We start from the raw sequence: 14071 nt of genomic DNA on the forward strand, positions 1-14071 counted from the left end.
AGTCAGAGGGTCAGTATGACATCGCCATGGCAACCACCATCTGTCACCTAGCAACCACTGTCTGTCACCTAGCAACCACTGTCTGTCACCTAGCAACCACTGTCTGTCACCTCCCAACCACTGTCTGTCACCTCCCAACCACCTCAACCACTGTCTGTCACCTCCCAACCACTGTCTGTCACCTCCCAACCACTGTCTGTCACCTCCCAACCACTGTCTGTCACCTAGCAACCACTGTCTGTCACCTCCCAACCACTGTCTGTCACCTAGCAACCACTGTCTGTCAACTCCCAACCACTGTCTGTCACCTAGCAACCACTGTCTGTCACCTCCCAACCACTGTCTGTCACCTAGCAACCACTGTCTGTCACCTAGCAACCACTGTCTGTCACCTCCCAACCACTGTCTGTCACCTAGCAACCACTGTCTGTCACTTCCCAACCACTGTCTGTCACCTAGCAACCACTGTCTGTCACCTAGCAACCACTGTCTGTCACCTAGCAACCACTGTCTGTCACCTAGCAACCACTGTCTGTCACCTCCCAACCACTGTCTGTCACCTCCCAACCACCTCAACCACTGTCTGTCACCTCCCAACCACTGTCTGTCACCTCCCAACCACTGTCTGTCACCTAGCAACCACTGTCTGTCACTTCCCAACAACTGTCTGTCAACTAGCAACTGCATAAGTCACTTAGAAACTGCTTTTTCGTCACCTAGCAACCACCATCATAGAACTGTATCTGTCAGTCTGACGCTCATGTTTTTTTTTCCCGCCTCAGACTCAGTTCGTCTCGGCCTTCAAACAGTCACCTCGCCGTGAGGATGACATCAGCATTGTCACCGCGGCGATGAGTGTCACCTTTGCTCCTGGAACTAACATTGTCCAGGACCTGAGGCTGAGCTATGGCGGCATGGCGGCGACCACAGTGCTGGCTACTAAGACAGCAAACAGCCTTCTGGGAAGGTAACAGAACCGTAACCCAAGAGCGCAGATTAACGGAACAGATGGAGGGAGGAGCTAACTCTCTGATAATATAATTCAGGTGCTGGGAGGAGGAGCTTCTTCAGGTGGCCTGCTCCTCACTGGCTGAGGAGATGACCCTCGACGCCTCTGTACCAGGCGGCATGGTGACGTACCGGCGAACTCTGACCCTCAGCCTCTTCTACAAGTTCTACCTGACGGTGCTGCAGAAGCTCCGGCAGCAGGTTGGACTATTGACACTTTTCAAAAATTGGATTTTTCTGATTTGGTTCGTCTGTAAACGCAGCTGACATCAGAAACCTTTATTATTGTTGTTGATCTGTTTAACATGAAGAACGTTCTGTGTTATGTATCATATTTGTTTTTAAACCATTTGTCACTGATTCACCTCGAGCTGGTAAATGTTTATTTATGTTTATTAATATTTAATGTAGTGTTGGTTTTTATTGGACAGGGTGTGAATGTGGACGAGGTTCGTTCAGACTGTGTGAGCGCCACCGAGATTTATCACCCAGAGACGCCATCTAGTGTTCAGATCTACCAGGTACAACAAAGTTCATTCAAACTAAATGTATATCGATAATAACATTTATACTTTTATTTCAAGAATTCAATAAGAACAGTAACAACATCAACATCAAAGTTTTGGCACCTTGGTGTGTAATTCCACATTTTTCCTCCAGGCGGTGCCAGAGGGGCAGAGTCAGGACAATGTGGTGGGCCGTCCCGTGATGCACCTGTCGGCCATGAAGCAGGCGACAGGTGAAGCGGTTTACTGCGACGATGTGCCGCTGTACGAGAACGAGCTTTACCTGTCACTCATCACCAGCAGCAAAGCTCACGCTCGCATCATGTGAGTGTGTAACCAACACACACACACACACACACACACACACACACGTCCAGTCTAACCAGGTGTGTGTGTGTGTGTGTGTGTGTGTGTGGTAGCTCTATAGATACATCAGCAGCTGAGTCTTTGCCCGGCGTCGTCTGTTGCGTGTTTGCTGAAGACATCCCCGGATCGAATGTCACTGGAGCTGTCGTGTACGATGAGACCGTCCTCGCTGACCGAGAGGTGTGCTCCTCTTCTGCTCAACCAATCAGGGGTCTCTGTTGTGTTCAAGTGAATAATGTCCCCGCCCCCTCCCTCTGCAGGTGACATGCGTGGGTCACGTCATCGGAGCCGTGGTGGCCGACACTCAGCTCCGCGCTCAGAGAGCCGCCAAGGCCGTGAAGATCGAGTATGAAGAGCTGCAGCCCATCGTCACCATCCAGGTGAGGAGGTCTGACGTCACGCAGACGACGTTTGTGTTTCAGATTTAAAAACATGACGTAAACTCGCTGCTCGGAACAAATAAACAAATAAACAGATAAATGAAGCACATTTTGTTGGTTTGTTTGACAGGAGGCCATCGCCGCCCAGTCCTTCTATGAGCCAATCAGAAGCATCCAGAAGGGAGAATTGGAGGCGGGGTTTAAACAGGCAGACCACATCCAGGAAGGTAAGACTGTTTCTGTCTGTGTGAGACACCCCCCCCCACCCCCCCAACCCAGCTAATCAATAATCCTGGGTATTGATTGGTTGATTGGTTGATTGATTGTCAGGTGAGATTCACATGGGGGGTCAGGAACATTTCTACCTGGAGACCAACGTCACGCTGGCGGTTCCCCGAGGAGAAGACGGTGAGATGGAGCTCTTCGTTTCCACTCAGGCTCCGACCAAGACGCAGGTAACACCACGCTCGATTGAACTGAAGATCGGAAACAAGGCGTTACATTTTAAATATGGGAGTGAAAAGGTATTAAATGTTTGTGTCCGTCTCAGTCTCTGGTGGCGAAGGCGTTGGGCGTCCCCGCTAACAGGGTGCTGGTGCGAGTGAAGAGAATGGGCGGAGGCTTCGGCGGGAAGGAGAGCCGAACCACCGTGTTGTCCACTGTGGTCGCCGTGGCAGCGAACAAGTACGTCTTTAAATCACTTGTCTCTTTGTGCAATAATCTTCAGGAGTCTGAGACGTTTCCTGTGTTTCAGGCTGAAGAGGCCGGTGAGGTGCATGTTGGACAGAGACGAGGACATGTTGATCACTGGAGGGAGACACCCCTTCTATGGGAAATACAAGGTAGGAGGCCGCCCCCTGCTGGAGAGGGTACTGTTTATGGTACCCCCCCGTTGGAGACGGTTTCTGTCGCAGCATCACTGATGATTGTTCTTCTCTGGTTCCAGGTGGGTTTTCTCAACAGCGGTAAAGTCGTGGCTCTGGATGTGTCGTACTACAGCAACGCAGGAAACTCCATGGACCTGTCTCTGTCCGTGAGTATTGTTTCTAACCGCAGAGTCGCTCCTCTCACACTTTACGCTGATGATGTGCTGATGGTACCGTGTGTTCGTCCAGGTCCTAGAGCGAGCTTTGTTCCACATGGAGAACTCGTACAGTGTGGCTAACATTCGCGGCCGAGGCTTCTGTTGCCGCACCAACTTGCCGTCCAACACCGCGTTCAGAGGCTTCGGAGGGCCGCAAGGCATGATGGTCGCTGAGAGCTGGATGACGGACGTGGCTCAGAGGGTGGGGAGGCCGGCGGAAGAGGTGAGTGGATGAGTAATGTCACACCTGACGAACAAGAGGAATTCTGGTGGGAAACGACATCCAATCAGAGTCTCTGTTTTCCTCCAGGTGCGTCGGTTGAACCTGCACGTGGAAGGGGAGGCGACATCCTACAACCAGGTCCTGGATCAATTCACTCTGGACCGCTGCTGGGACGAGTGTCTGTCACGATCTGATTACCAACAACGCCGAGCTGCCATCGACCGCTACAACAGGTAAAACCACTGGTCTGAAACACTGTCCAACACTGTCCAAGTGTCCGAGAGACGTGTAAACACTGAAACTGGATCAAATGAGGTGACTCTGGTTTAAAGCAGATACAGAGTTCTGACAGTTCTGTTTCCTGTCTCTGAGGCTCTTATGTTTTTGTCCCCTCAGACAGAACCGATGGACCAAACGAGGCCTCGCCATCGTCCCCACCACGTTTGGTATCAGCTTCACGGCTGTTTTCCTCAACCAGGTCTGATCCGCGCCGACTCACACACCGTTGAACCGTTTCTATAAAACTTGTGGTTTTGAAACGGGATGTTTGGTTGTGGTGTTTTCAGGCCGGAGCTCTGGTTCACGTCTACACCGACGGTTCAGTGTTGTTGACTCACGGTGGGACAGAGATGGGACAGGGTCTCCACACCAAGATGGTGCAGGTACCAAACTAAACAAACATCCATGTTGGTTTTCGTTGCTCATTCACTCACCTTCGTTATATTGTCGTCATTTTATTGGAAATCTTGTGGCCATCAGCGGAACTGCAGCACTTGTCTCTGATGGTTTCTGAGTCTCTAACGTGGGACAAGTGGAGACTGTCTTTTTATTTCCTGCTGTGGAACTTGGTGTTTCCAGGTCGCCAGCAGAGTTCTGGATATCTCGTGTTCAAAGATCCACATCTCAGAGACCAGCACCAACACAGTCCCCAACACCAGCCCCACTGCCGCCTCCGCCTCCTCCGACCTCAACGGAGCCGCCGTGCAGAACGCCTGCGAGGTCCTCATGAAACGTCTGGAGCCGTACAAGATCAAGAACCCCAAAGGATCATGGGAGGACTGGGTGAGCAGGAATATTTAGAACATTCTTAGTAACAGAAGTTAAAATCATTAATAAATTAATTTTACTCCCTGAATTCTTCACATTTAGTCAAATACTTTTCATCTAAACTTTGTCCGCATCAAGTTCTTTTTTCAGGTGTTTGTTGGTTGAATATTCAAACTCTGTATTTCTGTCGGTTCCAGGTTAAAGCTGCGTATTTCGACCGAGTCAACCTCAGTGCCAACGGATTTTACAAGTGAGTTCAGTCCGGGAGTCGCTGGTTTCGTTCATCTGTTCATCAATAATCAATAAAATGAATACGATGATACTATTTCCTGTCAGGACTCCAGACCTTGGTTACGACTTTGACACAAACCGCGGCCGAGCGTTCAACTACTACAGCTACGGAGTCGCCTGTTCAGAGGTGGAGATCGACTGTCTCACCGGAGCCCACAAGGTCCGTCTGAAACCAAACGCACCAAACAGAAAGTGTCTCTTTTAAAAAGACGAATGAAGGTGTCCCACGGGACCAACATGAGGCTCCACACGTCAACGTTCACTTACACGCTGATGACTCCGTCTTTTATGTTGACGTCTCTGCAGCTCATCTATTTATCTCTCTGAAGATTTCACTTGTGCAAAAGTCGGTTTCTGTGTTTTAGGATACATAATATATATATCTATATATATAAATATCTATAAATATCGATATATATATACATAGATATATATAGATATATCTTTTTGTTCTGTAAACGCCTTTGAAAGAATCTGTTTGACCGGGAGAGTCACACGTTGTGAATCATTTGTGTTGTAGAACCTGAGCACCACCATCGTGATGGACGTTGGTCACAGCCTCAACCCCGCTATCGACATCGGACAGGTGAGTCAAGCGTTAATCACGCAGATGTAAAATCATTGTGGTTTGATTTCCTGTAGCTGAGGAGAAAACGTGTGTCTCCAGGTGGAGGGGGGGTTTGTTCAGGGTCTGGGTCTCTTCACGCTGGAGGAGCTTCATTATTCACCTCAGGGCGTCCTCCTCACTCGAGGGCCTGGTTCTTATAAGATCCCAGCCTTCGGCGACATTCCCACTGACTTCACCGTCTCGCTGCTCCGGGACGCACCAAACGACAAAGCCATCTTTGCCTCCAAGGTAACGCTGGCGACTCATCACAGCTGATGTTCAAAAAAAAAGAGAAAATGATCAACAACTTCCACGTCTTTCCAGGCCGTGGGCGAGCCTCCCCTTTTCCTGGCCGCATCGGTTTTCTACGCCATCAAAGATGCCATCACTGACGCCCGGGCGGAGTCAGGCATCAGCGGTCCATTCAGGCTAGACAGCCCTGCCTCTGCCGAGAGGATCCGCAACGCCTGCAGCGACCGCTTCACCAATCTGGTACGAGAATTTCATTAATAACCTGTTTGTAAACCTAATATATATTATATATATAATATATATAATATATATTATATATATAATGAGGCTGTATATGTGTCTGTTGCAGTGTGGTCGTCCGGCTGAACCTGGAACCTTCACACCCTGGTCTGTACAAGTCTAAGTCCAGAGAGAGAGAAGATGATCAGTATAAACTTGAGTCTCACATTATATAAAATAAACATAACTCATTTTGAAATACATATATATAAAGGACCAACAGTTGATCATGTGAATGACTGACGCTGTGTTCATCGTCTCAGGGAACAATCCTACACTACAAAACTGTCCTTTAAAATCAAATGAATGAATAAATCCTCTTGATTTCACTTCAGATCAAAATAAAACAGAAACTTTTCCTCCCCTTATTAAGAATCTTCATTTTTTATATCATTGAATCTGTTTCATTTTAATTTCATTGGTCACATATATAATCATAATCATTGAGTTATTGTGTGTAGATAATTCAAGCCAATATAAATGTCCACATCAGAAGACGTGTTGTTTCGTCCTCGTCTCTTCACACCGACCTGAGATGATTCAACATGGCCGCCGGGCGTTGGTCGGTGAGGCAGCAGGTTCACAGTCGGGTGTCAGAGCAGCTCGGTCTCCGTGACGACCACCTCCCTGTTCATTGTGAAGTCAGTGTGAAGAACGAGGCGTCACATCAGCTGATTGAGGCTGAACGTCCGGCAGCTGCTGAAAAACCATCAACACAACTGGAGGTTTCTGACCCACAACATATGGCTGCTTGTTTTTAACGAGTTCCTGCAACTAAGTCAAGATTAGATGAGATACGTTAAGATAAGATGAGAGAAGGGGAAAGGTAATTAATAGGTGAACATGGAACATAAATTATAGAATGAGGAGAATTCTCTGGTTTATTTCTTCTTGTCACTGCTGTAGTAACCTGTGACACCAGCAGAGGACGCTGTCAGCTGCTCCTGTCACAGACAGAGCTTCAGTGGAAACACTGACCGTGTCCAGGAGAGGAGGAGGACGGAGGATCTGCTGGACTCAGAGGATCATTTAAAGGTTCTGTAGGATCTGTTGGACTCAGAGGATCATTTAAAGGTTCTGTAGGATCTGTTAGAGTTAAAGGATCATTTAAAGGTTCTGTAGGATCTGTTAGAGTTAAAGGATCATTTAAAGGTTCTGTAGAATCTGTTGGAGTTAAAGGATCATTTAAAGGTTCTGTAGGATCTGTTGGACTCAGAGGATCATTTAAAGGTTCTGTAGGATCTGTTGGACTCAGAGGATCATTTAAAGGTTCTGTAGAATCTGTTAGAGTTAAAGGATCATTTAAAGGTTCTGTAGAATCTGTTGGAGTTAAAGGATCATTTAAAGGTTCTGTAGGATCTGTTGGACTCAGAGGATCATTTAAAGGTTCTGTAGGATCTGTTAGAGTTAAAGGATCATTTAAAGGTTCTGTAGAATCTGTTGGACTCAGAGGATCATTTAAAGGTTCTGTAGGATCTGTTAGAGTTAAAGGATCATTTAAAGGTTCTGTAGAATCTGTTGGACTCAGAGGATCATTTAAAGGTTCTGTAGAATCTGTTGGACTCAGAGGATCATTTAAAGGTTCTGTAGAATCTGTTAGAGTTAAAGGATCATTTAAAGGTTCTGTAGAATCTGTTGGACTCAGAGGATCATTTAAAGGTTCTGTAGAATCTGTTGGACTCAGAGGATCATTTAAAGGTTCTGTAGAATCTGTTGGACTCAGAGGATCATTTAAAGGTTCTGTAGGATCTGGATCTTCTGCAGGATCATGTCTCGCAGGAGGATGGAAACTAAGCCAGTGATTTTCTGTGTGAAGACGCTGCTGCTGCTCTACTCCTTCATCTTCTGGGTGAGAAACACTTTCACTAAACTTTACAACCACTGGTCTCAGTCGCTTCTTCATTTACATTGATTTCCTTTAGAAACTAGTTTTTTCTACTGAGTCAAGAGTTTGAAGTCCATCTGTTCATTTGCTTTTACTCTAAGTGACGTTTTGTCCTGAATGCAAACAGATGAAATGAGGTTTAGTGTGCTGAGGTCAGGGGTCACCTGGAGGTCAGGGGTCACCTGGAGGTTCAGTAATTATCTGGAGTGTGAGGAATGAAGACGAAGCTGTGACACCAGGACGACAATGAAAACATGGTTCAGCTGATTATCAGAATGTTCATCTGTGTCTTCTTCTTCTTCTTCTTCTTCTTCTTCTTCATCTTCTTCTTCTTCTTCTTCATCTTCTTCTTCTTCTTCTTCTTCATCTTCTTCTTCATCTTCTTCTTCTTCTTCTTCTTCTTCATCATCTTCATCTTCTTCTTCTTCTCATCTGTTTGTCACTTTGTCACTTTGCTGTCAGAGCTCATTACACACTCATGTGTTTCTGAATCACACACACACACACACACACACACACCAGTTCTTCCTGATTGGTTGACAGTGTGAACCCTGACTCCTCCCCCTCAGGTGACAGGTGTGGTGCTTCTGTCGGTGGGGTTATGGTGGAAGTTCATGTTGGACCCCTACATGTTACTGATCTCCAGTAGCCCCTCCCACACTCCGTATGTCCTCGCCGGCACCGGCGCTGCCATCGTGCTGTTTGGACTGTTCGGCTGCTTCGCCACCTGCAGGGGGCGCCCCTGGATGTTGAAACTGGTCTGTGGGGGCTTGAATGTTTTGGTTTTAGATATTAAAGGTCCAGTGGTCGCACTCTGTAACCTCACCACTAGATGTCACTAACCTCTTATGTTTTTATAAAACACTTGACCTGACCTCTGACCTCTGACCTCTGACCTCTGACCTCCGCCCAGTACGCTGCGTTCTTGTGTCTGGTCTTCATGACGGAACTCATCGCTGGAATCTCTGGATTCATCTTTCGTCACGAGGTGAAAACACAAGAACCTTTAACATCATGTCAAAGCCTGAATGTAGTTCATGCTAACAGAGTACGTGTGTTTACGTGTGTGTTTACGTGTGTGTTTATGTGTGTGTTTACGTGTGTTTACATGTGTGTTTACGTGTGTGTTTACGTGTGTGTTTACGTGTGTTTACCTGTGTGTTTACGTGTGTGTTTACATGTGTGTTTACGTGTGTGTTTATGTGTGTGTTTACGTGTGTTTACATGTGTGTTTACGTGTGTGTTTACATGTGTGTTTACATGTGTGTTTACGTGTGTGTTTACGTGTGTGTTTACATGTGTGTTTACGTGTGTGTTTACATGTGTGTTTACATGTGTGTTTACGTGTGTTTACATGTGTGTTTACGTGTGTTTACCTGTGTGTTTACGTGTGTGTTTACATGTGTGTTTACATGTGTGTTTACGTGTGTGTTTACGTGTGTGTTTACATGTGTGTTTATGTGTGTGTTTACCTGTGTGTTTACGTGTGTGTTTACGTGTGTGTTTACATGTGTGTTTACGTGTGTTTACCTGTGTGTTTACATGTGTGTTTACGTGTGTGTTTACATGTGTGTTTACATGTGTGCAGATCAAAGGGACTTTTCTCACCACGTACAGTGAAGCAGTGATGAACTATAACGGACGAGACGACAGGAGTCTGGCTGTGGACAGTGTCCAACGTAGAGTCAGTGTCTGTCTTCACCTTCAGATTATTGGTTGTCTGACTCTGGTCCCTCAGGTGTTGGGGGGTTCCACACGGATCAGTACTCGGACAACTTCTCTTTGTTTTAGTTTATAAACTTGTGTTTGTTCTGTAGATCTTTCGATACGCTGATGATCATCAAGTAAAACTGTTGTGTACTTACCGTGTGTGTGTGTGTGTGGGTGTGTGTGTGTGTGTGTGTGTGTGTGTAGTTACACTGCTGTGGAGTTTACAACTACACCACCTGGTTCAGCAGCGTCTATTTTCCTGTCAGTGGGATTCCTGCCAGCTGCTGCGTTAGTTTCTCCGACTGCAGTGGAGACGACCTGAAGAACACAACGCTGGCCTCACGAAAAGTCTACAAACAGGTCAGACACACACACACACACACACACTTTATCATGGTCCTCTGTAGCTTCTCTTACATCACATTTATATAATTTTATTGATATTTCTATCTTTTTTATGGCTTTAATAGTTTTGGATTTTTTTAAACTTACATCTGAGGAAGTTTAATGAATTTTTCTCTTTAAATTTGTGTCAATGTTTGAATCTTCTGAACTGAGACGTTCACTGGTTCATTACAATGGTGACTGTGAATGAATGAATGTGTGTGTGCAGGGTTGTTATGAGCTGGTGACGTCGTTCATCGAGAGCAACATGGGAATCATCGCTGGAGTCACGTTCGGAGTCGCCTTCTCTCAGGTGATTGACACGAGAATCAAATCAAGAAGAAACGTTAAGAAATGAATCCAAGTTAAAAACCCAATGTTGTTAAATAAAAGATTTGAATTCATAAAGTTTGAAACAGGACGACCGAGTTTAGATCCCAAAACCTTCATGGACCATTGATCAGATATTGACATTTGTTCAGTACTGATGTAAATTACTATTTGAAATGACGGCTCTGTGTGTGTGTGTGTGTGTGTGTGACTTTCTGTGTGTGTGTGTGTGTGTGTGTGTGCAGTTGCTCGGAGTGTCTCTGGCCTGTTGTCTTTCTCGCTTCATCAACGCCAACCAGTACGAGATGGTTTAACAGGTGAAACACACACACACACACACACACACGCACACTCCTCCTGTCGTTCTTCACCTTCGTCTGACTCCTCCCTTCTTTCTTTTCCAGGGAAACGACCAGGATGCTCGTCACCATGGAGACCTGAGGAAACACACACACCCCTTCCTGGAAGCTGATTGGTCGTCTGTTGCCCTTTGTGTGATGTGGACGTTCAGGTGGAGCAATGATCAATAATCAATATTAACTTTAGCGTGAAGTCATGGTGCCACCGGGGGGCGCCAACCTGAACCCTGTCCTGTCGCTTTGATCCAGAACAACAATGAACTGTGAAGTCGTCATTTCCTGTGTCATAGTTTTTGTCCTTGAGGGGCCCGATGTTCACCTGGACCCCTGAAAACATTTCCACAGCCCTGCTGCTTTATTTTTCATTTTATTTGACTTTTATTTACATTTGATTAACTCTTTTTCTTTTTCTTTATATTTATCCACATTTTATCGATGTGGTTATTTCTCTGTTGTGAAATAAAAAGTAATGTGATGATGGAACTTTGTGAAACGACAGAAAATAAACACGAAAACAAAGGGATGAAACTTTTATCTTTCTAATTTGCAGTGATGAAGGTTTACGGCCACACGGGGGCGATGTTACGCTCAGTGAGAAGCTCCTTGTTGTATATATAAATATATATATATATATATTATATAATATAATAACATGGATTTATAATATATAATAATAATAAATGTGAAACGTGTTTTAAAACTTTATTAGTCAGATTACACATTAATAAAATAAATGAAATGAAAAGTTAAATGATACAAATGATTTAAGAACAAAAGAAGAATGAGTTGAAATATATGTGAAGAATTTTATCGAAGTAGAAACAGAGGTTGTTGATATATATATATATATATATATATATATATAAATATATATAAATATATAAATATCATATACACACAAAGAATAATGAATGTACAAGCTGTAGTATTATCTGTGTATAAATATACAGAGAAATAATCAGATGAAGTAGAATCAAGTGAAATGAATCAAGTTATAGGAGCAGAAATACTTTGATATATATTCTGTGTATATTTGTATATCAGAGTATTTACTGTTGTATTTCACTCTGACGGTCTGTGTGACGTCGCAGGGCCTCGCCCCTTGTGATTGGCTGCCTCCGGAGGTTCGGCGTCTCTGACAGTGGCCGCCCCGCCCCGCTCCGCACAGCCCCGCCCCTCCGCAGCTTCACTCACTGATACTGATGCACCGCAGCCGGTGACCGTTACCGGAGGAGGAGGAGAACCGGAGGAGGAGAACGAGGAGAAGAACCGGAGGAGGAGGAGAAGAACCGGTGGAACCGGCGGCTTTGCACCGTCAGGGCGGAGGAGCGGCGCGGCGGAGCGGCGAGCAGGTGAGCTGAGCCCCGGTGACACGGAGCTGAGGTTCATCTCCTCCGGGATGTGTCCCCCGGGATGTGTCCCTCGGGATGAGTCCTCCGGGATGTGTCCTCCGGGATGTGTCCTCCGGGATGTGTCCTCCGGGATGTGTCCCTCGGGATGTGTCCTCCGGGATGTGTCCTCCGGGATGTGTCCTCCGGGATGAGTCCTCCGGCAGCTCCCTGTAGTTTCTGTGTGAATGAAAGCATCAAACCACGTGAAGCTCGAGTTTAACGAAAGATTCGGTTCCGTTAACGACAAACAACACAACCGAAACACGGGTCCGATGATGGAATCCTGTTCGAGCTAATGTTAATGTATCATTAGCATCTAGCTCCTGACGATAGCAGTGTCGGTGCTAATGATGCAAGTCCTTAACCTGAATGGACCGTTAGCCTGTGTGCTAACAGTAGGAGATGCTAGTTAGCATATAGCAGCTAACAGGAACGTGCTCTAAAAAAAAAACATGCTTCTTCTTCTATGGTTTTGTTTCAGTTGGTTTCCTGTGTTCCAGCTCTGAGTTGAAACCGTGGGTTCGAGTCCTGCAGCAGGAGACGTGTCCTCTGTGGGGACACGTGGCAGCAGAGGTGAGTTCACCTGTGTGACCTGTGGTCGGGGGCAGGTTCACACGTGACCCAGAATAATCCTCCAAAGAGCATTAGTGTGCTAAGTTTGTCCGGCGCCATGATGCACCCGTCTGAGTCCTGCAACCACAGGAAGTCGCTCTTCAACACCATGAACCGCTTCATCGGTGCCGTCAACAACATGGACCAGACTGTGATGGTGCCCAGTCTGCTGCGGGACGTCCCGCTGGACGATGTCGGAGACGTGAAGACGGTCACCGACGACACCGCCTCCAACGGCTCCGCCTGCTTCCAACAGGACGCCGACATGTACAGTTCGTACGTCCTGCTCAAGTCCATCCGCAGTGTCATGGAGTGGGGCGTCCTGCAGGGGGATGGGCGGGGGAAGGAGAGGGTGGGCGAGTCAGAGGACGACGACCTGGAGAAGCAGTTTCATTTTCACCTGAACGGACTCCACGCGGTTTTGTCCAAACTCACACGCAAAGCCAACACGTTAACGAACCGCTACAAGGAGGAGATCGGCTGCGGAAACTTATAGAAAATAGAAAACGTGGAAACACGAGTTTTAAGGACCGACACGATGTCTGATAGGATAAATATTCAAAATGATTCGTAAACGTCGTCATGACAAAGAAACTTTTTTAGGTTTGATATTTTAAAGGTGAAACACAAATACAAGCAAATATATGAGAAAATTAATTTATTTTATGTAAAATTTAAGATTAAACGTTTCTTCTGAAAAAAAAGTTTCATCTGAGATATTTTCTGTGAAAAACTCATTGTCTACTGTTTACAACCATCTTTAGAAAACAGGTCTGATGAAGTAAACAAGTTATTTATAATGGAACCAAATATCACAAACATTTGAATTAAGTTTTTGTCGATATGACACATGACAAAAACAGACGGTGACGTCAAACAGAAAAAGTAAATTAGAGAAGAACTGCTGCTTGTTGGTGTTGATCATGATTAGCAGCTGATAACTGATCAAGTCACTGATCGGTTTTGAATTAACAACAAAATGAATCATTTCTCTGCATAAAGAAATGTTATTGTCGTAGAAATAAAGAATTTGAATGTGATGAGAGATTGTTCTGTTTAAATAAAGTTTATATCGATCAGTAGTTGAGATGAACAAAGAGGGAGATGATGAAGATCTGTGCTTTGAGTTTGATCTTTTTATCGTTCCCTCTTTTTCTTCATGATGTAAATGGAAACGCAGACACACAAACTGAAGCTCTGAAAATAAAATCCCCTGACCTCCTTCACAGGTTTCAAAATAAAACTTCACATGTCGAACAGAAACGAAAACGATCAATAATTCAATCGATCAGACATTGTTTTATTATTTGTGGATAGTCTGAGTCAATAAAGTTTATTTCTCTTGACAACTTGAAGG

At 45.5% G+C, this 14071-nt stretch overlaps 3 protein-coding genes across 7 annotated transcripts in view; all 3 read left to right on the forward strand.

Moving 5' to 3' along the window:
* Window positions 1-6418, forward strand: part of xdh (xanthine dehydrogenase) — a 14459-nt gene extending 8041 nt beyond the window's left edge. For all 4 annotated transcript variants that reach the window (XM_069521005.1, XM_069521007.1, XM_069521008.1 and 1 more), the window contains 23 exons: window positions 1-9; window positions 783-967; window positions 1047-1209; window positions 1440-1529; window positions 1669-1838; window positions 1934-2060; window positions 2141-2260; window positions 2391-2487; window positions 2591-2715; window positions 2811-2944; window positions 3015-3102; window positions 3207-3293; window positions 3376-3567; window positions 3655-3800; window positions 3964-4045; window positions 4134-4229; window positions 4426-4629; window positions 4812-4864; window positions 4951-5065; window positions 5426-5491; window positions 5573-5761; window positions 5837-6004; window positions 6114-6418. The exon at window positions 1-9 is cut by the window's left edge and continues 101 nt beyond it. In XM_069521005.1, coding sequence (XP_069377106.1) covers window positions 1-9; window positions 783-967; window positions 1047-1209; window positions 1440-1529; window positions 1669-1838; window positions 1934-2060; window positions 2141-2260; window positions 2391-2487; window positions 2591-2715; window positions 2811-2944; window positions 3015-3102; window positions 3207-3293; window positions 3376-3567; window positions 3655-3800; window positions 3964-4045; window positions 4134-4229; window positions 4426-4629; window positions 4812-4864; window positions 4951-5065; window positions 5426-5491; window positions 5573-5761; window positions 5837-6004; window positions 6114-6167 — 2760 coding nt within the window. In that variant the 3' untranslated portion in view covers window positions 6168-6418. The remainder of the gene's footprint in view (window positions 10-782; window positions 968-1046; window positions 1210-1439; window positions 1530-1668; window positions 1839-1933; window positions 2061-2140; window positions 2261-2390; window positions 2488-2590; window positions 2716-2810; window positions 2945-3014; window positions 3103-3206; window positions 3294-3375; window positions 3568-3654; window positions 3801-3963; window positions 4046-4133; window positions 4230-4425; window positions 4630-4811; window positions 4865-4950; window positions 5066-5425; window positions 5492-5572; window positions 5762-5836; window positions 6005-6113) is intronic.
* A 1256-nt stretch (window positions 6419-7674) lies between these two features.
* On the forward strand, window positions 7675-11239 carry LOC109644984 (tetraspanin-7-like). 2 transcript variants are annotated; one of them, XM_020110470.2, is made up of 8 exons: window positions 7675-7892; window positions 8498-8686; window positions 8842-8916; window positions 9517-9612; window positions 9843-9998; window positions 10252-10335; window positions 10598-10669; window positions 10757-11239. In XM_020110470.2, exons 1-7 carry the CDS (start codon window positions 7812-7814, stop codon window positions 10664-10666), a joined length of 750 nt encoding a protein of 249 aa, XP_019966029.1. In that variant the 5' UTR covers window positions 7675-7811; the 3' UTR covers window positions 10667-10669; window positions 10757-11239. The 2 variants fall into 2 exon arrangements, with proteins under 2 accessions (XP_019966029.1, XP_069377126.1); XM_069521025.1 differs by having other exon boundaries at window positions 8842-9612.
* Window positions 11240-11970: 731 nt separating this feature from the next.
* LOC109644983 (mid1-interacting protein 1-B-like) lies at window positions 11971-13222 on the forward strand. Its single transcript, XM_020110465.2, has 2 exons — window positions 11971-12063; window positions 12584-13222. Exon 2 carries the CDS (start codon window positions 12773-12775, stop codon window positions 13208-13210), a length of 438 nt encoding a protein of 145 aa, XP_019966024.1. The 5' UTR covers window positions 11971-12063; window positions 12584-12772; the 3' UTR covers window positions 13211-13222.
* Window positions 13223-14071: the final 849 nt, after the last annotated feature.

The sequence above is a fragment of the Paralichthys olivaceus genome, chromosome 24, assembly GCF_024713975.1.
Source record: "Paralichthys olivaceus isolate ysfri-2021 chromosome 24, ASM2471397v2, whole genome shotgun sequence".
NCBI classification, from domain to species: domain Eukaryota; kingdom Metazoa; phylum Chordata; class Actinopteri; order Pleuronectiformes; family Paralichthyidae; genus Paralichthys; species Paralichthys olivaceus.

Coding starts and splice junctions, on each gene's coding strand:
- LOC109644984 (XM_069521025.1), top strand. CDS start 7,812: ATGTCTCGCAGGAGGATGGAAACTAAGCCAGTGATTTTCTGTGTGAAG. Junction 7,893..8,497: donor TCTACTCCTTCATCTTCTGG/GTGAGAAACACT, acceptor CCTCCCCCTCAG/GTGACAGGTGTGGTGCTTCT. Junction 9,613..9,842: donor TGGACAGTGTCCAACGTAGA/GTCAGTGTCTGT, acceptor GTGTGTGTGTAG/TTACACTGCTGTGGAGTTTA.
- LOC109644983 (XM_020110465.2), top strand. CDS start 12,773: ATGATGCACCCGTCTGAGTCCTGCAACCACAGGAAGTCGCTCTTCAAC.